This window comes from Saccharomyces eubayanus, chromosome VII (assembly GCF_001298625.1).
Source record: "Saccharomyces eubayanus strain FM1318 chromosome VII, whole genome shotgun sequence".
In the NCBI taxonomy this organism is placed as follows: Eukaryota; Fungi; Ascomycota; class Saccharomycetes; order Saccharomycetales; family Saccharomycetaceae; genus Saccharomyces; species Saccharomyces eubayanus.
Genome location: NC_030982.1, coordinates 391,647 through 410,529, shown reverse-complemented (window position 1 = coordinate 410,529; position 18,883 = coordinate 391,647). Strand labels below are relative to the sequence as shown.

The 18,883-nt window shown below is 40.3% G+C and overlaps 10 protein-coding genes and 3 non-coding genes across 13 annotated transcripts; 7 read left to right on the top strand and 6 right to left on the bottom strand.

Moving 5' to 3' along the window:
* The first annotated feature begins 957 nt into the window (after positions 1-957).
* DI49_1921 lies at positions 958-1,031 on the top strand. Its single transcript has one exon. It is a non-coding gene; the product is annotated as a tRNA-Val (tRNA).
* A 61-nt stretch (positions 1,032-1,092) lies between these two features.
* ALG13 (N-acetylglucosaminyldiphosphodolichol N-acetylglucosaminyltransferase catalytic subunit ALG13) lies at positions 1,093-1,698 on the bottom strand (the record flags this gene model as incomplete). The annotated part of the gene is made up of 1 exon (XM_018365081.1): positions 1,093-1,698. The coding sequence occupies one exon, from the start codon at positions 1,696-1,698 to the stop codon at positions 1,093-1,095; it is 606 nt and encodes a 201-aa protein (XP_018222181.1).
* A 253-nt stretch (positions 1,699-1,951) lies between these two features.
* Positions 1,952-3,169, top strand: RPT6 (proteasome regulatory particle base subunit RPT6; the record flags this gene model as incomplete). Its single annotated transcript, XM_018365080.1, has 1 exon — positions 1,952-3,169. One exon carries the CDS (start codon positions 1,952-1,954, stop codon positions 3,167-3,169), a length of 1,218 nt encoding a protein of 405 aa, XP_018222180.1.
* A 482-nt stretch (positions 3,170-3,651) lies between these two features.
* TIF4632 (translation initiation factor eIF4G) lies at positions 3,652-6,564 on the top strand (the record flags this gene model as incomplete). The annotated part of the gene is made up of 1 exon (XM_018365079.1): positions 3,652-6,564. The coding sequence occupies one exon, from the start codon at positions 3,652-3,654 to the stop codon at positions 6,562-6,564; it is 2,913 nt and encodes a 970-aa protein (XP_018222179.1).
* Positions 6,565-6,841: 277 nt separating this feature from the next.
* Positions 6,842-7,663, bottom strand: TYW3 (tRNA methyltransferase TYW3; the record flags this gene model as incomplete). The annotated part of the gene is made up of 1 exon (XM_018365078.1): positions 6,842-7,663. One exon carries the CDS (start codon positions 7,661-7,663, stop codon positions 6,842-6,844), a length of 822 nt encoding a protein of 273 aa, XP_018222178.1.
* Positions 7,664-7,907: 244 nt separating this feature from the next.
* Positions 7,908-7,979, bottom strand: DI49_1916. The gene has a single exon. It is a non-coding gene; the product is annotated as a tRNA-Arg (tRNA).
* Positions 7,980-8,636: 657 nt separating this feature from the next.
* On the top strand, positions 8,637-8,708 carry DI49_1915. Its single transcript has one exon. It is a non-coding gene; the product is annotated as a tRNA-Glu (tRNA).
* A 259-nt stretch (positions 8,709-8,967) lies between these two features.
* Positions 8,968-9,384, top strand: ERV14 (cornichon family protein; the record flags this gene model as incomplete). Its single annotated transcript, XM_018365077.1, has 1 exon — positions 8,968-9,384. One exon carries the CDS (start codon positions 8,968-8,970, stop codon positions 9,382-9,384), a length of 417 nt encoding a protein of 138 aa, XP_018222177.1.
* Positions 9,385-10,046: 662 nt separating this feature from the next.
* On the bottom strand, positions 10,047-11,564 carry OLE1 (stearoyl-CoA 9-desaturase; the record flags this gene model as incomplete). Its single annotated transcript, XM_018365076.1, has 1 exon — positions 10,047-11,564. The coding sequence occupies one exon, from the start codon at positions 11,562-11,564 to the stop codon at positions 10,047-10,049; it is 1,518 nt and encodes a 505-aa protein (XP_018222176.1).
* Positions 11,565-12,539: 975 nt separating this feature from the next.
* On the top strand, positions 12,540-14,135 carry SDS23 (Sds23p; the record flags this gene model as incomplete). Its single annotated transcript, XM_018365075.1, has 1 exon — positions 12,540-14,135. One exon carries the CDS (start codon positions 12,540-12,542, stop codon positions 14,133-14,135), a length of 1,596 nt encoding a protein of 531 aa, XP_018222175.1.
* Positions 14,136-14,373: 238 nt separating this feature from the next.
* Positions 14,374-15,174, top strand: GEP7 (Gep7p; the record flags this gene model as incomplete). The annotated part of the gene is made up of 1 exon (XM_018365074.1): positions 14,374-15,174. One exon carries the CDS (start codon positions 14,374-14,376, stop codon positions 15,172-15,174), a length of 801 nt encoding a protein of 266 aa, XP_018222174.1.
* Positions 15,175-15,645: 471 nt separating this feature from the next.
* On the bottom strand, positions 15,646-16,155 carry RAD6 (E2 ubiquitin-conjugating protein RAD6; the record flags this gene model as incomplete). Its single annotated transcript, XM_018365073.1, has 1 exon — positions 15,646-16,155. One exon carries the CDS (start codon positions 16,153-16,155, stop codon positions 15,646-15,648), a length of 510 nt encoding a protein of 169 aa, XP_018222173.1.
* A 303-nt stretch (positions 16,156-16,458) lies between these two features.
* Positions 16,459-17,934, bottom strand: PKP2 (protein kinase PKP2; the record flags this gene model as incomplete). The annotated part of the gene is made up of 1 exon (XM_018365072.1): positions 16,459-17,934. The coding sequence occupies one exon, from the start codon at positions 17,932-17,934 to the stop codon at positions 16,459-16,461; it is 1,476 nt and encodes a 491-aa protein (XP_018222172.1).
* Positions 17,935-18,883: the final 949 nt, after the last annotated feature.

Genomic DNA, 18,883 nt, shown 5'->3' with positions numbered 1-18,883 from the left:
AAAAAAAAAAAAAAAAAGGAAAAGGGTATAAGAGCACGAAAATGGCACCTGCAGGATTGACTGACACTAACGTAGCGTATCTTCGAACGAATCGCTAGAATTGAAACAGTAGAAGAAGAGAAGCCTAGAACGAAGTTAAATAAATAAGAAGAAAAAGAAGGGAAAAAAAGGAGAGGCTTAGAGCGCCAAATAATACATATGGTTTTATTGAAAACAGAGCAATTACAAAGAAACGAAGAAACGAAAAAAACAAAAAGAAGAAGAAGAAGAAGAAGAAGACGAGAAAGTTAAAAAAGGCCAAGGAAATTCCGGACACTTGGCATTTGCAGTTCAGTTGTGCGGTGAGGGATGCAAGCCGAGTAGCGGTTTTTTTTAAATTGTCCGATTGGAAAGTTTTTTCTTGGCAAACGGTACGAATTACGAAGGTCGGCGCGGCCTATTAATCGCCGGACGTGAGCTGTGCGGGATTCAGCCTGGCTGGGAAGGAGATCTGCCTCTCAGCAGGCCGGGGAATCCCGGCTCGTTTCCGCGGCACGGGATACGAGCTGCAACGCGCGACCCGCCCGAGAGGGGCCGGGTCGCGCGCCAGAGAAGACGGGCACGCCACCAGGCAAGAGTTGGATGGTCGCAGCATGTTGGCCGAGCTTAGCGGTCGCGCAAATTCATGCGCACATATACAGACGTCTGGTCTGTATATGTCTGCAAAGTGACGATCGGGACCGGATTTCCAGGAAGCGTGACCGATAGGATTGGTAGGGAGGGGAAGGGGGAGGTGAAAGGGGGGTGCTTTTCACGCTGGCAACACACGCTACTGTCGTATTTGCGACGGGGTGCAGAAGGGCTTAGAAGGATGTACTTGTCCTGTATAAAATGCCGAGATTAACGGCGCTACCGACTTGACTATTGCCGCCGAGTAAGGGTGGGCAGTGGCTCGTGGGTGGTTTCCATAAGAAAACAGGTTTCGTGGTCTAGTCGGTTATGGCATCTGCTTAACACGCAGAACGTCCCCAGTTCGATCCTGGGCGAAATCAAATTTTCTTTTTTTATTTATAATTTTTTCAATTTTTTTAAATTTTTTTTTTTAAGTTTAGCCTAGCTATATACTACGTCGTTTAGGAGTCGCTCGAATCCGGAATTATGGGAAACGGGGAAGGGTTTGAGCTTCTCGGTTTGCGATGCGCGCAAACTGGCCGTCAAACTTATCTCAGTGGGCACACAAGACCACACGTACCCCAACGCCACAAACTTGTCCGCGATCTGCTGTTGATGGTTATCCATCAATGAATCATTGACGCAGATTATCAGCGGCTTGTTCAACCGAAGAGAGTCCAGTATCGAGCCTGTTCCAGCGTGTGATATGACCAGGTCCGAGAAATCGCTGATGATTTTTTGCACTTTGGCCGAAAAATCAAACCCAATCACTTCTAGTGTTCCGTCCATCAGAGAGTATCGGCTTACATTGCCATCGCAACCGAACTCGTCATCCGGGATTCGGATGTCCGTGCGCTCGACTTTCCCCCCACGTTCTTGCACCAGCTGGTCGAATCGAGTGGCGAAGTTCCTTCCAAACTGAATGATAAGACGCACAAATCCATACTCAACTAATTCTCGGGTGAATCCATCACTTAGCACGCACGAAACGAGCTTTGGGAACGGGATTGTTGCGCCGCACGTAACAAATATGGTCTTCTTCTCCATAGTGTACGCCGTAAAACTTGGCTTTCTTGTCTTGCCCACCTAACCTCTGTATCTTCCTTCTACCTTGCTCTTTTTTTCTTTTTTTTCCTCGGTTGATGTTGAATTCGAAACTTTCGCCCATTTTACCCTTATTCCTCTTGATTCGGAAATTTTCGAATTGAACTGTAAAAGTGCGAACAAGGTGGCAAAAGTGACAATCTCAGCAAAAGGGTTTGTTATTAGAACAAGAGGGCAAGCGGATCACGACACAAGAATGACAGCTGCCGTAACCTCCTCGAAAATGATACTGGAAACCCACGAAAGTGGTATCAAGCCTTATTTTGAACAAAAGATCCAAGAGACAGAACTAAAGATCCGCTCCAAAACAGAGAACGTGCGCCGACTAGAGGCTCAAAGAAATGCATTGAACGATAAAGTACGTTTCATCAAGGACGAGCTACGTCTGTTACAAGAACCAGGTTCCTACGTGGGGGAAGTTATAAAGATTGTCTCCGACAAAAAAGTCCTTGTTAAAGTGCAGCCCGAAGGGAAATACATCGTGGATGTTGCCAAAGACATAAACGTGAAGGATTTAAAGGCTTCCCAAAGGGTCTGCCTAAGGAGCGACTCCTACATGTTGCATAAGGTCCTTGAGAATAAGGCGGACCCGCTGGTTTCATTGATGATGGTCGAGAAGGTTCCTGATTCGACGTATGACATGGTTGGTGGGTTGACAAAACAAATCAAAGAAATCAAAGAAGTCATTGAACTGCCCGTAAAACACCCGGAACTGTTTGAAAGTCTGGGTATTGCTCAACCAAAAGGTGTCATCCTATATGGTCCACCCGGTACAGGGAAAACCTTGTTGGCAAGAGCCGTCGCTCATCACACCGACTGTAAGTTCATCAGAGTCAGTGGTGCCGAACTGGTCCAGAAGTATATCGGTGAGGGTTCCCGTATGGTTCGTGAACTGTTTGTGATGGCCAGAGAACATGCTCCTTCCATTATCTTCATGGATGAAATCGATTCGATCGGGTCCACCCGTGTGGAGGGCTCTGGTGGTGGTGATTCCGAAGTCCAAAGAACAATGTTGGAGTTGCTAAACCAGTTAGATGGGTTCGAAACCTCCAAGAATATCAAAATCATCATGGCCACAAACAGATTGGATATCTTAGATCCAGCGCTTTTAAGACCAGGTAGAATAGATAGAAAAATCGAGTTCCCTCCTCCAAGTGTCGCAGCTAGAGCTGAAATCTTAAGAATCCACTCTAGAAAAATGAACTTGACCCGTGGTATCAACCTAAGGAAAGTTGCTGAAAAGATGAACGGTTGTTCTGGTGCCGATGTTAAAGGTGTGTGTACAGAAGCTGGTATGTTTGCCTTAAGAGAAAGAAGAATACACGTCACCCAAGAGGATTTCGAATTGGCTGTCGGTAAGGTTATGAACAAGAACCAAGAAACAGCCATTTCTGTCGCAAAGTTGTTCAAGTGATTCTTACATTTCACTTGGCTCATTGTATATGTTAGTACTTATATGTATATATAACATTATATTCTCTCATTAACTGAAACGCGCAATAGTGGTATCAAATTTTCAAAGTACATGGAATGTCATCGAGTCCTCTTGAAGAGAAGAGGGTCATCTATGCTTTTTCTGTTCATCTTTTATTAATAGTGGCGGGGGCGTTCCTTTTAATATATTGTGAAAAATAGTAGGTACCTGATTTAAAAAAAGGACTGAAAAAAAAAAAAAAAAAAAAACCATCGATTATGGCTTTTTGATTAAAGTGTAAACAAAATAAACAAGCACACAGTCTACTAGCCTTAACTGCCCAGGTTCTAAGAAGGCGTCTCTTTGGCTATCAACAAAAAGACACTCTTTATTTACAGCGACTATCTGTTTATAGGCCGTTTCTGCTGCTCCTGAAAGAAACCAAATCTATCTCAGAAAACAATAGATTTATCATAGGGACTATGACCGAACAAACAGACCAATTGCCGCCACACTCACAGCCAACCAATGGCTACAAGAAATACCCGTCACACGATAACGAACACTCCGGGCCCAACAGTCAACCGAATAACCACTATAACGAAAACCAATATGGGGCCAAAGACTCTCATAATAACAGGCAATACCAATCGAAAGGTGGTAGATATGGATCTAACAAATACAGCAATCGTAACAATAGCCAAGGGAACTCTCAATACTACAATAATAGATACAACAATAGCTACAGACTGAATAATAACGATTACAATGCAGCCATGATGCCAAATATGCAGTGGCCCGCCAATTACTATGCCCCTCAGATGTACTATATCCCCCAACAAATGGTTCCTGTTACTTCCCCACCATACACACACCAGCCGCTTAACACTAACACAACCGAACCTCCTTCTGCGCCTAAAACTACAAAGATAGAAATAACTACGAAGACTGGGGAACGTTTAAATCTGAAAAAGTTCCACGAAGAAAAGAAAGCTTCCAAGAATGACGAGAGCAACGATGAGACAGAACGGAAGTCCAAATCCAGTACTCCTTTTGAAAAGGAGGCAACTCCTGCTGTGGTTGCTAATCAGCCAACTAAAGAGACGTCACCTGAAGCTGCTATTGAAAAATCCGTTTCAGAAGCAGAAAACACTAAGAGGTTATTTTTGGAACAAGTGAGGATGCGGAAAGCTGCCATGGAAAGAAAGAAGAACGGTTTGGCGTCTGGAAATGAACAAAAATTGGACAATGTGAATTCCTCCAAAATTGACGCGACCAAATCCAATCCGTTCCTCCAACCCGAAACCGTCAAAGACGAACCAAAACCAGTCGAGGAAGAACCAAAACCAGTTGAGGAAGAACCAAAGCCAATTGAGGAAGAACCAAAGCTAATTGAGGAAGAACCAAAACCAGTTGAGGAAGAACCAAAACCAGTTGAGGAAGAACCAAAACCAGTTGAGGAAGAACCAAAACCAGTTGAAGAAGCTGATGAACCTGTTCTTGATGTAAAAACGGTTGCAAGTGAAATTGCGCCACAACAAGATAGGACTGGAAGTACAACCAAAACAGTGACATTTAATGAGCCAGAAAGTAAGAGCAGTTCTCAAGATACCACTGAACTTGTGGAGGAGAACAAAGATGATGTTTCTGATGCGAATGACAGTGAAACTGTAAATAAAACTGATACGATTGACGAAGGCAATGTGAATCCTGAAATTGCGAAATCAGAAAATGCAGACATTCCAGCGGAAGAAACAACATCTTCTATATCTGGTATTGAAATTCCTACAGTGTCACAATTACTTGAAACTTTGAAGAATGCCGAGCCGATTTCCAATATATATGACTTTTCCTATCCAGCGGACATCGAAAAGCCAGATATCAAGTATAAAAAGCCAAGCGTTAAATACACCTATGGTCCCACTTTCTTACTTCAGTTCAAGGATAGATTGAAAGTTAAGGCTGATCCTGCCTGGGTTGAAGCCGTTTCCTCCAAAATTGTTATTCCTCCTCATATGGCCAGAAATAGACCAAAAGATGGCGGAAGATTTGGAGGTGATTTTAGAAGTCCATCTACGCGTAACTTGGACCCTAGCTCTAATTCAAGGATGTCTTCAAAAAGAAGATCCAAAAGGATGGGTGACGATAGAAAATCTAATAGAGGATATACATCTAGAAGGGATCGTGAAAAAGCCTATGAAAGAGCAGAAGAGCAAGCTCCAAAAGAAAATGTCGTTCCGTTGGTACCAAGTGCTAATAGATGGGTGCCTAAGTCGAGAGTTAAGAAAACCGAGAAGAAGTTGGCTCCTGATGGTAAGACCGAGTTACTAGATAACGAAGAGGTGGAAAGGAAGATGAAGTCTTTGCTAAACAAGCTAACCTTAGAAATGTTTGATTCGATCTCTACTGAAATTTTGGACATTGCAAATCAATCGAAATGGGAAGATGATGGTGAAACATTAAAAATAGTCATCGAGCAAATTTTCCATAAAGCCTGTGATGAACCTCATTGGTCTTCAATGTACGCCCAATTATGTGGTAAAGTGGTCAAAGATCTTGACGTTAGCATCGAGGATAAAGAAAACGAAGGGAAGAACGGTCCAAAGCTTGTCTTGCATTATCTGGTTGCAAGATGCCATGAAGAATTTGAAAAGGGTTGGGCCGATAAGTTGCCTGCAGGAGAAGATGGCAATCCGTTAGAACCTGAACTGATGTCAGACGACTATTATATTGCGGCAGCTGCTAAAAGAAGAGGCCTGGGTTTGGTCCGTTTCATCGGGTACTTATATTGTTTGAATTTATTGACCGGAAAAATGATGTTTGAATGTTTCCGTAGATTAATGAAAGATTTGAACAACGATCCATCTGAAGAGACTTTGGAATCTGTCATTGAGCTACTGGATACTGTGGGTAAACAATTTGAAAATGACAAGTTTGTCACGCCTCAAGCCACTCTTGAAGGTTCAGTACTTCTCGACAATCTATTTTTGTTGCTACAACATATTATTAAGGAAGGTTCTGTGTCGAATAGAATAAAGTTTAAGTTGATCGATGTAAAGGAATTGAGAGAAATCAAACATTGGAACAGTGCGAAGAAAGATGCTGGACCGAAGACAATTCAACAAATTCATCAAGAAGACGAACAATTACGCCAAATGAAGAACAGCCAAAGAACAAATTCAAGATTTAACAACCATCACAATCAATCCAACAGTAATCGATTCTCTTCCAACAGAAGAAATATGCAAAATGCACCAAGAGATAACTTTGCCTCCTCAAAAACAACCTCTTTCAGAAATAACCAAAAACAGTCTCGTAAAGCGGAGGAATCTTCCCAAGCTCCAAAGGCCAATATGTTTGACGCATTGATGAACAACGATGGGGACAGTGAGTAGATATTTTCGATCTATTGAATCGTTAGATTGTACTTCTCGTTGAAAACAGTTCACCTTTACGCCGTTTACTTCATACTTTTAATCTTTTTGTGCATTAATTAGATCTGATCTTTCGTTATATATATAATAGATTCAAGAGGAAAATAAGTTGTAAATGTATATATTACAAAAGAAAAACTTTTATTTGTTAAAGATTTATAATAAGTAATAAGAAATGGAGACAAAAGACCAAAGAAGAAAGAGTGGCGGATCTGCGATTTATGCTGTGGCCCTTTTTTTAGAGTTGATTTTGTGTGCTTTTTAATTGACGTTGTCTTTCCATACCTTCCTTTTTTTTTCGTTCTCTTCTTTCTTCTTTTGTTTCAGCTAATGCTACTTCAGTCTTGGCATTTGGAGCCGGTATGCAGTTTATAAGTTCATTGTCGATTTTATCATACAATGTTTGCATTTTTCTAGCATTCTCATCAAATTTGCTTAACGATAAAGAATCCAAAATACTTACATATTCTGGGCTAACAAACAACATCAAAGTTTCTGAACTCTCATCCAAATAACCGATTGGCACATCCAGTTTAATGTTTATTCTGATTGCAACGAGATTATTTGACCCAATCCCACTTTCTCTGAAGCCACAAGACATTGCAGCGTTATAGAGCTTCGAAGCTATCTGGAAGTCTCTACATTTGACATGCAATATGAACGGCTCATATTTATACAAAATATATCTAGTAGTTCCCGTAATTTGTTCGGATGGTATATGCTTGCCACATGTTTCAAGAGCATACTCATTCTTTGACATCAACTCGTCCAGCCAGCCAACAACCTTTTCATGGTCGTGAGTGACATATAGCCACTTGCCACCTTGACCTTTACCGCCTATCTTCACCTCTCCATTATATGACTTTGTACCTTCCAAAAACACACTAACTCTACCAGAGCAAGATGAAGTAGTTACCATGTCATCACTGGTATTGATRAGCTCGATGATTGGAAGGCACAGTGCATCGATGGACCCTTTAGGTGACAAATCAGGCTGGGTCGAGTCTATTTCACTTAGAATTGCCCTCTTTTTTTGCTCAAAGGCATTTTGTACAGCCATGATTAAAAAACTCTTGATGGTTTGCTAATCTCTGCTCTATAACTGGCACTATTAAATTGAAAATTTTCCTAAATATGAATATTTTTTAATGAAATAGGACGACGGAAAAAGCGTTTATCAATTTGAGGAAGGAACACATACATATGGAAAACCACTGTTATGACTTCAAAGACGTTACACGTACTGATACATATCGATTATTTGAGCTTTCAAATAACAATTCCCGTCAAGATAAAAAAATAAAAGCTCACGATGGGGGTCGAACCCATAATCTTCTGATTAGAAGTCAGACGCGTTGCCATTACGCCACGCAAGCTATTATTTGTTGAGATAAATAATCTTCACAGAAACCTGAATTACACCTCTTCTTTTAATTACTCCGTTTCTTTTTGTCCCACGTATTTCATAGCAGCATCTACACAACAATACGCACTTGCTCTCGCGGAAACTGATGAGGAACAATGAAAAAGTGTTGGAACAAGATTCAACTATTGTCCATCTATTACTAATATATACGGTGTTAAAAGATGACGTAAATTACAAGACCAGTAAGTTAAGATTCAAAGTGTCGTCGAAATTAGTGGAAGCTGAAGCGCAAGGATTGATATTGTAATAGGATCAATGAATGACAACATATAAAAAGAGGAACAGAATCATTTATAATATTATGCAAAAGTATTGATTCCTTTCTGTGGATTCCTAAATCCATGAGGAGAATCCCTAGTATAATCTATATACGCAATATTATAACATTAAGAATTAATGGAATCCCAAAGATCATCATACAATTTAAATGGTTATTACAAACACATCGGTAAGCATATATTTCTAAGAAAACTACATACTAACGAGTGTGTCAACCCTTTTTGCGAGCCTTTCTTTTTTACAGGTCTGCTTGGGAAGAGATTTGCCTTATCGTAAATGTTCATATGATGGGTAGGCAGCACTCTATAAATTAAACATCCAAATTATATCCGATATAGTGTAACGGCTATCACATCACGCTTTCACCGTGGAGACCGGGGTTCGACTCCCCGTATCGGAGTAATTTTTTGGCCTCTAAAGGGATTTTTTTTCCAACTTTTTTTCGGTAGTTTCCTAGGGAAGAAAATTTTCTTTCGGGAGAAAAAACAAGGAAAGAAAGATGATTTAAGAATGATAGCTAAATTGTGTATTCTTTAATACGAAAGAGGATTCGAAATTTTTTATAATATAATGTTTCAATAGCTATTTGAAAGACAGTTAATTACCTTTGATAATTGTATCAAAAGGAAAGTAAAAAATAATTACTAATAGAAGAAAAGATGAGTGCTTGGTTATTTATCCTTGCTGTTATTGTTAACTGTATCAACTTGTTCGGCCAAGTGCACTTTACAATTTTATATGCTGATTTAGAAGCCGATTATATCAACCCAATTGAATTATGCTCTAAAGTCAACAAGCTTATTACACCTGAAGCCGCATTACATGGTGCCCTATCTTTGCTGTTCTTATTGAACGGTTACTGGTTCGTATTTTTAATAAATTTGCCAGTTTTAGCCTACAATTTGAACAAGATTTACAACAAGGTTCAACTTTTGGACGCTACAGAAATATTCAGAACTTTGGGTAAGCACAAGAGAGAAAGTTTCCTAAAGTTAGGGTTTCACTTATTGATGTTCTTTTTCTACTTATACAGAATGATTATGGCTTTGATTGCTGAAAGTGGGGATGACTTCTAATCGAATTGAATATTGAGCCTAAGAAGAGAAAGCATTCACGAAAAATAGAAATAAGCGACGTGTATTAAAAGAAGACTGAAAAAAAAGAAGATGATGCATGGCAATATGAGTGCTGTGCTTTTTTCTTCATTTTTTTTGCCTTTGTTTTCTCAATTGCCAGTAGATCGATAGAATTTCCCTTTTCAATACTGTAAGCATCTACTCTCTCTCCCTCAAATAAGAAACCCTCGGAGGTTACTACATAAATGTATACGTAAATAACAGTGTGGTTAGTATGCCATACAAACTAAAATAGAAAAAAAAGGTAGTATTTGATAAAGAGGGTTTGAGTTTTTTACTTAGAGCCTGTTCAGGACAGATCCTTATAAAAATATCGAAGAAAAGTGAAAGGCTAAACAAAAAAATAAGCAATACTTGAAGGATATCTAAAATGATAATGTGAAAACTAGATCTAAAATGAAATGAAAATGAAAATTTCTATACATAAATAACAAAGAATAATATAAATAAAAAAGGTAAAAATCGTAATAAGAAGAGAAAAAAAAAGGAAAAATATCAAAACCTAATAATGAAAAAAATTTGAAAGTTAATTTTTTTTTTTAAAATTTATTATTTTTCAGTTTTTTTTGGGTTGTAGTTGATGTTAATGTAAGATCCGGGGTTTAAAAAAACTTACCAGTTTCGTAAACTTCACCTCTCTTACTAGCCATTCTAATAGCAGAGTTCTTACTTTCCTTGATGACAGCTACTCTCATGTCAGCCAAGACATTTTGAGCAGCGTTTGAGTGGCGGTAGACACCACCACTGAAGGCCTTTGTGGCGTCTTTGCCTAATGCAGTCTTGATTAAAGTTTCACCACCTGGATGTTCAGAGATATAACCAGATACGTCGTGAACAATCCCGGAGATGATGACCAAACCCTTGTTGTCTTTAGTTTTTGCCAAGAAGGTTTGTTTGTCCCACACTGGCAAATCGGTCAAAACTGGGCCCCAGTTGATTTTGGCCTTCTTTTGGTTAATCTTCTTTTGTTCTTGTTGAATCAGAGCTTCTTCAATGGCGTTTTGGGAGAATTTTTTCAAATCATATGCTAGACCGACCAAAGAGGTTAGGTAGATAATAACCTTAGTTGGGTCGTATTGGTACCACTTAATAGCGTTTCTGTAATCGGTGGGGAATTCGTGATGGAAGTTATGGTAACCTTCACCGAATGTAACAATGGCGGTAACCCAGTTGTCACGGGGAGTTCTTCTGTCGTCGAATGGTTGGGTACCGATGTAATGAGCCATGGAGTTGATGCAGAAAGTGGCTTGTTGAATGACAAAGACACGGATGAAACCGGCGTAGACCAAACCACCCAAGTAGTCGTTAAAGAAGTAACCACATACAACAGTTGGGATGACAAAAGCGGTAAGCAGCATCAATAAGATGTAGTGTCTGTGTTGGAATCTAACGGTCCAGTCATCAGTCATATCAGTGATATCAGCTCTGGCCTTGTACTTTGGATTTGGCTTCAAAAGCATCCAACCCATGTGGGAGTACCATAGACCTCTACGAGCGTCATAAGGATCTCTCAAAGTATCGGTGTAACGATGATGGATTCTGTGAGAGTGACCCCACCATTTGGCGGAACCTTCGACGGAAGCGCAACCGAAGACGGCGTAGAATAATCTTAATGGCCAGTGAGCGGAGTAAGATCTGTGAGACCATAATCTATGGTAACCGGCTGTGATGGAAACACCACCAACGACGTAGTATAACACGGAGAACACCAGAACGTTCAAATGCAGAGGGACCTTACCGGAGAAGGCCAGGTACCAACCAATAATAGGCATACCACAAACAAGAACCATGTTCAGCCAGTTCAAATGTTGGTGCCAGTTGTTCAGGGTCCATGGTTGTTCGGATATGTGAGTTTTGCCCTTGGCTTCTAATTTTTCTTGGTTATCTTTTTCCAACAAACGATCTAGGTTGGACTTCTTGTCGAATTCCACTGAGACCATTTCCTTGGAACCCATAAAGGAACCGAACCCGTTGACGATTCTTGGTGCCTTTTTGTTCAAACCAGTAGCCAGGATGTTGGCTTGGGTTAAATCGACTTCATCGACAAGACCGCCACTGACGGACTCATCCTTTGGAAATTGATCGTCAATCAACTCGAGAGTAGTTCCAGAAGTGGGCATCTTTACTGTTTGTTTTAGTATCTTTATAATTAGATCACCACAACTATCTATGATGTTCTGTATCTTACAATACAAACTAGGAAGGAATAAAAAGAAATAGAATACATCGAACAAAACAACAAATTATATCAAGATCTGCCCCCATATATATAGGTATATACAGATTTGCAAGACTCGATGAGCCAGGAGAGATGATTGCTGCATACATATTGTTAATTACTATTCTTGCAAGCGCTGTGCCACCGGCATAGCCGTAACAATAGGGATAATATGGTGTTCCAGTGCAAGATTCGTAGAAGCACACCCGGTTGGGCACGAGATAAGGTTTGTTGAGCGTTCAACGTTCGGATGAAGACTACTGGATTTGCGAAGAGCAGCTTAAGCCGTTATAACCTCTCCCTGTACGGGCAGATGCGATGATTGCGGACAGACGCCAAAGCCAAGCCAAACCGGGGCGGTCTGCAGAGAAGGCTGGGAAATCTGAAATCTCTCACTCAACAGCTTTTTTTCTTCTGCGAGAGCCCGCCAGATAAGCGCCTTTGTTGGGCCCGCTAATGCCGGGGCACTCCCGGGCTCGGGGATAGTTTCTGCGCCGGGCACCCGAAAAAAAATGACATCGTGTGGGCCCCCGGAGTATTCGGCCGTGCGGAATGAGTAAGGGAGCGAGCGAACGCACGTGACCTGAGACGGGTGATAGGGTGACCCGGATGGGAACTGTATTCGTCCGGGTATGAATTATACCCGTGTGTCATTTCTTTTTTCCTTCTTTTTTTCCCGCCCGGCAAATGAAATGGAAATGTGTGAGGAAAACATGAGCCTTTTGAAAATTTCACAGATGACTATAATATAACGACATCGTCTTCATATACAAAGAGGAGGAGTTTAGTTTCAAACAAACATCAGTTTTATTTATTGGGTAGACGCGCAAGCATACGAACCCCTCGTAATAGTAACCTCCCCAACGACACCTACTTGATGCCTCAGAATACCAGACACACGTCCATTGTAGAAATGCTTTCTACCCCACCTCAATTACCGAATTCCGCGGACTCGCCCATTCTGTACGAGCAGACAGACAGGAATAGCGTCGGAAACAAAAGCGACACAGAATCTCTGCACAAGTCCATTTCGAACTCGTCTTCGTCGTCTTCGATCTCCACGCTGGATAACATGGAATACTCAAATTCCAACAACACTCACTCCTTGTCTACTTTAAACTCACAGAACCTGCTGTCTGTGCACAAGCAAGAATGGCAACACACCCTGCTTTCGGACTTGGTGGAGCAGAACAAACTGATTTTCATCAAAGGTTCCATCTCTGTAGAGGAGGCCTTTAATACGTTGGTCAAACACCAGCTGACGTCTTTGCCCGTGGAAAACTTCCCGGGTGACATGAATTGTTTGACTTTTGACTACAACGATCTTAACGCATATTTGCTTCTCGTGCTGAACAGAATTAAAGTGAGCAATGACAGGATCACGATGGACTGCCAGAACGGTAAATCCGTGCCTGTGGGAGAGATAGTGAAGTTGACTCCGAAGAATCCATTCTACAAATTACCCGAAACGGAAAACTTGTCCACGGTGATAGGTATCTTGGGTGCAGGTGTGCACCGTGTCGCCATCACGAACGTGGAAATGACGCAGGTCAAAGGTATTCTTTCTCAACGTCGTCTGATCAAATATCTGTGGGATAACGCAAGGTGTTTCCCCACATTGAAGCCTTTGTTAGACTCTTCTTTAGAGGACTTGAACATTGGCGTGTTAAACGCATCCCGCGATAAGCCTACATCCAAGCAATCCCGTGTTATATCCATTCAAGGCGATGAGCATCTGATAATGGCTTTGCATAAGATGTACGTCGAAAGGATCTCTTCCATTGCCGTGGTGGACGCTCAGGGCAACCTAATTGGTAATATCTCCGTAACGGATGTTAAACACGTCACGAGAACTTCCCAATATCCGCTATTGCATAATACTTGCCGCCATTTTGTCTCAGTTATTCTGAATCTGAGAGGTCTAGAGACCGGTAAGGATTCCTTCCCCATCTTCCATGTGTATCCAACAAGTTCCTTGGCAAGGACGTTCGCAAAATTAGTGGCCACCAAATCTCACAGATTATGGATCGTACAGCCGAATGACAATCAATCTTCTGCATCTTCCGAAAAATCATCCTCTCCGTCACCAAACACCGCACCTGTAACAACTTTCCCATCGCTTGCATCTTCCTTCCATTCAAATCCACACTCGTCAAGAATGGCTAGCTCTCCAGTTCTAAAATCTTCGGACGTAACAAACAACAAAATAAATGTAAATATAAATTTGAGCGGTTCTCCCCCACCCCAACCACAATCTTCATCGGCATCCATGTCGCCAGCTCAGCAACAGCAAACTTCAAACAGTTCTTCGGCATCTCCAACTCCAGCCCATTTCGAAAAGGAGTATAGAACAGGTAAACTGATAGGTGTCGTGTCTTTAACCGACATATTAAGTGTGTTGGCGAGAAAACAAACTCATCACAAGGAAATAGATCCGCAAATGGCCAGAAAACAAAGAGGCCATGTAGGTTGAATACAATAAAGAAAAAGAACTGGCTTCATTCAGCTACATAAACACATATATAGGGTTTTAAGATTTTAACTTAACTTCGTAAGTTTTTGTTTTTGCCTACTACATATAGGCAAGCGACGTTTTCCTTCTCTTGTTTTTCCCCCTCTCGTATATACATGTAGAGAAGCTGTAATAAGTCCGAATAAAATGATACAGCAACAGACCAAGCTGGAACCACACAAAGATCGGTACACTTCTAATGATGAGCCCGGCGGCAAGGAATCTTCTTGCTAGGAGATTGTACCACCCAAATTTGAAAAGGGCCCCACCAACCTCTTTGCTTCTGAAGCAAAAAATACGTCTAGCTCAAAATACCAATAACGCTTCAAATGAAAGCCCCATATCGTTCTCACATACAATGTCCGAGGTGTTTAGTGTTCTGCAACCGAATGCACCTGATCCGGATGAAGACAAAACAATCGGCTTGGAACGTGAACTCCTATTAACCGAACGTCTAAAGAATGATGAACTTAGCGGAATCATAAATAAACATTTCCATCCATCATCAACAAATAACAACCGATTGATAGATACGGACGTTCTATTACAAAATTTTCCCAAGCTGAACGAAAGTGATTTAGAGCTATTAAACTTTGCTATAGATGAGAAACCCCAAAAGGATTGGCACGATCTACAGCACGATTTTATCCAGTTATGGTATACCAAGTCATTCGGCTTCCTTGGACCTCGATCCCAATTCATCGAGACCAACTCGCCTTCTCCATTGAAGTCCCAGTTCTTGCAGCTTCCATTGTTTGAGTACAACTGGCTACTCTTACAAAACAAGAAAGATATAAATTTATCGCTCACTGATTTAAAGAAACTGATCAAGATTTATCGGTTAGATGACAAAAAATTTACTTGGAAAAGTATAGATCCATTCAGTAAAGTCATAATATCGCTCGTCATCTGTGTTTCTGTCTTTGTGTGGTTTGATGAGAGTGCAAAACAAAAAAATGAGAAACCGTCCGCTGAGAACACTATCGTAGTGTCTGTGTGAGTACCTGTGTCCTTTCTTCACTCTTGTAATTAAAACATCAGACGCTTACGGTGGTTTCCTTTTTTTTGATTTTTTTTTCATATTATACATTAAGTTATTTAAGAAATTATATTCTTTATACTCCAGATAAGCGTTTCTTAGATTAAACATAAAGGATATGGATATTCGGTAAAATTACCGGCAACGATGAGCTAATTGTCCTTCTTTTTCGTTTCATGCCCTCCCTCAAAGAAGCTGTTCTAGAAAAGTATTTCTCTTTAGTATACTATTTAATATGCAATGTTTCTATCATTATTAAAATCTTCTTTATGGTACAAAACAGGAAAACGAAGAATAAAAAAGCAAACGGATCGGTAGAAAGGGAGATATTTGACAAAATCGTAATTTCGACTGAAGATAGAAAGCAAACAAAGAAATAAAATCATCAAATAAATATATAAGTTGGAGAATTCATAAAAGTCATTTTTTCTTTCAGTCAGCCTCTTCGTCGTCGTCATCTTCATCGTCGTCGTCCATATCATCCATATCATCTTCCCAAGATTTTTCTACCGTCTCTTTAACTCGTTTGACGTATTGTGATTTATGATCTTTGAATAATGTTGCGGCTTCTACGTTTGCGGGTGAAGCCGGATTTGGATCGTTAAATAAACTTTGAATGGATGTTAATATAGATGCTACATCATATGTCGGGGTCCATCTGTTTTGTAAAATATCTAAACAAATTTCACCGTTCGCATAGACGTTTGGGTGGAACATCTCACTTAAAAATTTAACATGTGGCGGCTTATTTGGGTATTCTTCATCAAACTCTAGAAGCAATCGAAATGTACCATCTTCGTACGGCGTGTCTGCTGGGCCAATGATCATAGCATTCCATACCATGACATTATCAGGTAGTGGCGAAGCAGATACTCCCGGTGGGGCATCTTCCTTCATACGTTTGAAATCTCTCATTAATCTTCTTCTAGCTGGTGTCGACATGGCTTTTTACCGTTATTCAGTTCCTATCTACCCGAAAAATCCTCTTAAAACTCAATCTTCGTCGACTTTCTCCAGTAACTTTTATCTCATCTACCACCTCACCTGTAATGTTCCTTTCCTTTTTCCTTTTACTTACTCCATTCTGCTTTTATTTTTATTTCCCACTATATTTTGCCCGCGGCTACCCGGAAAGCCTTTTTAATCTGATAACCGCTTGTATTGTACAGTACTCAAGCAAATAGTCGATATGTTCATTTTCGAATATGTATTTGTTCATTGGTATATAGTAAAACCATAGGAAGTCTATACTTTATCTAGTTGTAGTTTCTTTGTGTGTTTCATTAAGTTCCCCAGCTTCAAAACTGCATCGGTCCCATATCCAGGCATCGAATGCAAGGACAGGTCACCGTTCCAATACTCGGCATACACTCTACACATAGCCAAACCAATTCCCAGCTTGTATCTGAAAGATCGTTTCAATAGTTCAATTAAAGGGGTTTCATATTTTATGTGTCCATTGATGATACTAGGATAACTCATTGGTTCTAACGACGTATGCATGTATGGCCTTAATGTCACTGACGGCGATGCCTCAAGATTCGACTTACATTTAGCACTAGAATGGACTCGATCATAAATGGATACTGTTTGCAAGCCAGGCAATTTGTGAAAATTGTTCAAAGATTCTTGAGCTCTTTCTTTAGACTTGCCAAACGACCATAGATTTTCATCATCATGCAGTATACCACCAGCTTTATCCGAGATCCTGAATAAATAGGATTCGTCATTACTTACTATAGTGACTATAATCGGTTCTGGTTTGTCCAGTCCCTTACGAATATAATGCTTCATAGTTGCTTCGTAAGTATTTCTCAATATTTCCCCTAGCAAATACTTTAGATGTGTGGGCAAAAAGTAAAAGCTCAAATCAGTGTCGCCTTCAATGACAAATTCAGGCATGGGAATGTCTTTAAAATACATATCTTGAATGAATTTTTGAGATTCTTCACTGGCTTCTAATAAGTACTTCTTAGCGCTACATTCTTGAAAGATATCACCCAATACCAGGGTATTCTCTTTTTTGCCACTAGTGTAGTTAGCTGTGATACTGACGTGTTCTTCTACAATCAGTCTTCTTGATATTCGGGCCCTTAGCAAATCGGATAGTAATTGGTCCATTTTCTCACGAGGATACAGATCTAAAATTGTACATTCCAGCGCCCCCATAATTAAATGCGGCAGGTTTAGGGTGTTAAAGCCCTCTAACATATTCTTGATAAAGTTAGCAAATTGAGACGCATCATCTAAAGTTCTTATTGCGGGGTATTTTCTAAAACTTTCAAATATATTATAATATGACTCGTAAACTTGAACGAAATGGAAGTTGTTTACGACATTGAATGGCAATTGCTGTAACTGATTCAGCTTGTGAGCAATTCTGATAACAAGTTCCTCTTTAACAAACTTCCCAGAATTGATGATCTTAGTTCTGGTCAACTTGGTAGAATCGTCATAGTATTGCGCTAATTGGGTCAATGACACCGGATTTGGGTGTCGCTTTAAGTAGTTTTCCACAAGGACCGTCCTATTATGGTAGTAATGTTGTGGATTGATATAATTGGAGTTTGAAGGATATGCCTTCATGGTCTCCATAATATAAGGAGCTAAATCCTCATTTACGGGTCCAATACAGTATTTCGTAAAGTCAGGGATTTGCGAAATATTAGAAGTCCTAAGAAAGTGTCTATACCTCAAGCAATTAACCTGATACCTGGACATGACGATAAACGATCCTACCCGTCGACTAGCTTTTCTAATCTTTATTCGCTGCTCTTTCCTCTATTATCTCCCACATATAGCACTCTTCCTTTTTATTTTAAAAGATGCCGCGATGATGATCCTAAAAACTGAAAAAATCAAATGACTCAGTGCTTCCCTAAATTACAACAACACGATTCGCCAAAAAGAGGGGATGGTGTTGTATACTTTACTATGTAGTTTATAGGCGTTTGCTAATTTCCTCTATATACGTGCTCAAGGAATCATTGGCGATGTTTATGAATCCCAGCTCAGGCTCACCCTCTTCTTGAAAGGCTTCTGAAATCTCATTATTTACAAGTGTCAAAAGTCCCAAATCCCATTTATTTCTTAAACTAACAAAAAAGTTCATGTAAGTTAACACCAGAAGTAAATCACCTTGTGTTCTTTTCCTTTGCCTGGCAGTGGAAAAGCTCATCTCAGCAATGCTATGGATGGAAGCCATACGATCTTCATTGATAGAAATGTAGGGCCTTGGGGGTAGTCTTGGCGGTATTGGCGTATTATCATTTCCCTCCGGTACAGGAGTGGATGTGCTACTATCGCAAGTCTCTGGCGATTTAATCATCATATCCTTTAGAATGTCAAGGACAGCAATTTTAACCGTTATGTATGGGCAATGCAGTAATGTTTCAAATATAAATGAAAATGATGTGTCTTCAGGCATCAAACACAATATTCTCGTCAGAAGTGTAAGTTCAGTTAGTTTGGTCTCGCTATTTGGTTCGTTGCAACCTTTCATTAACAACATTTGTAAGAAGGATGTGTTAATGTGTTCTGGAAGTAGCTCCAAACTGGCCTTTATATCTTTTATAGAAGTCCTAGTTATGGATACCCATAACCAATAACGTACTGCGCTTTCCAAAAATTTATTGTCATATGTTTCTGAGAATAATGAAGCGGTCGTACA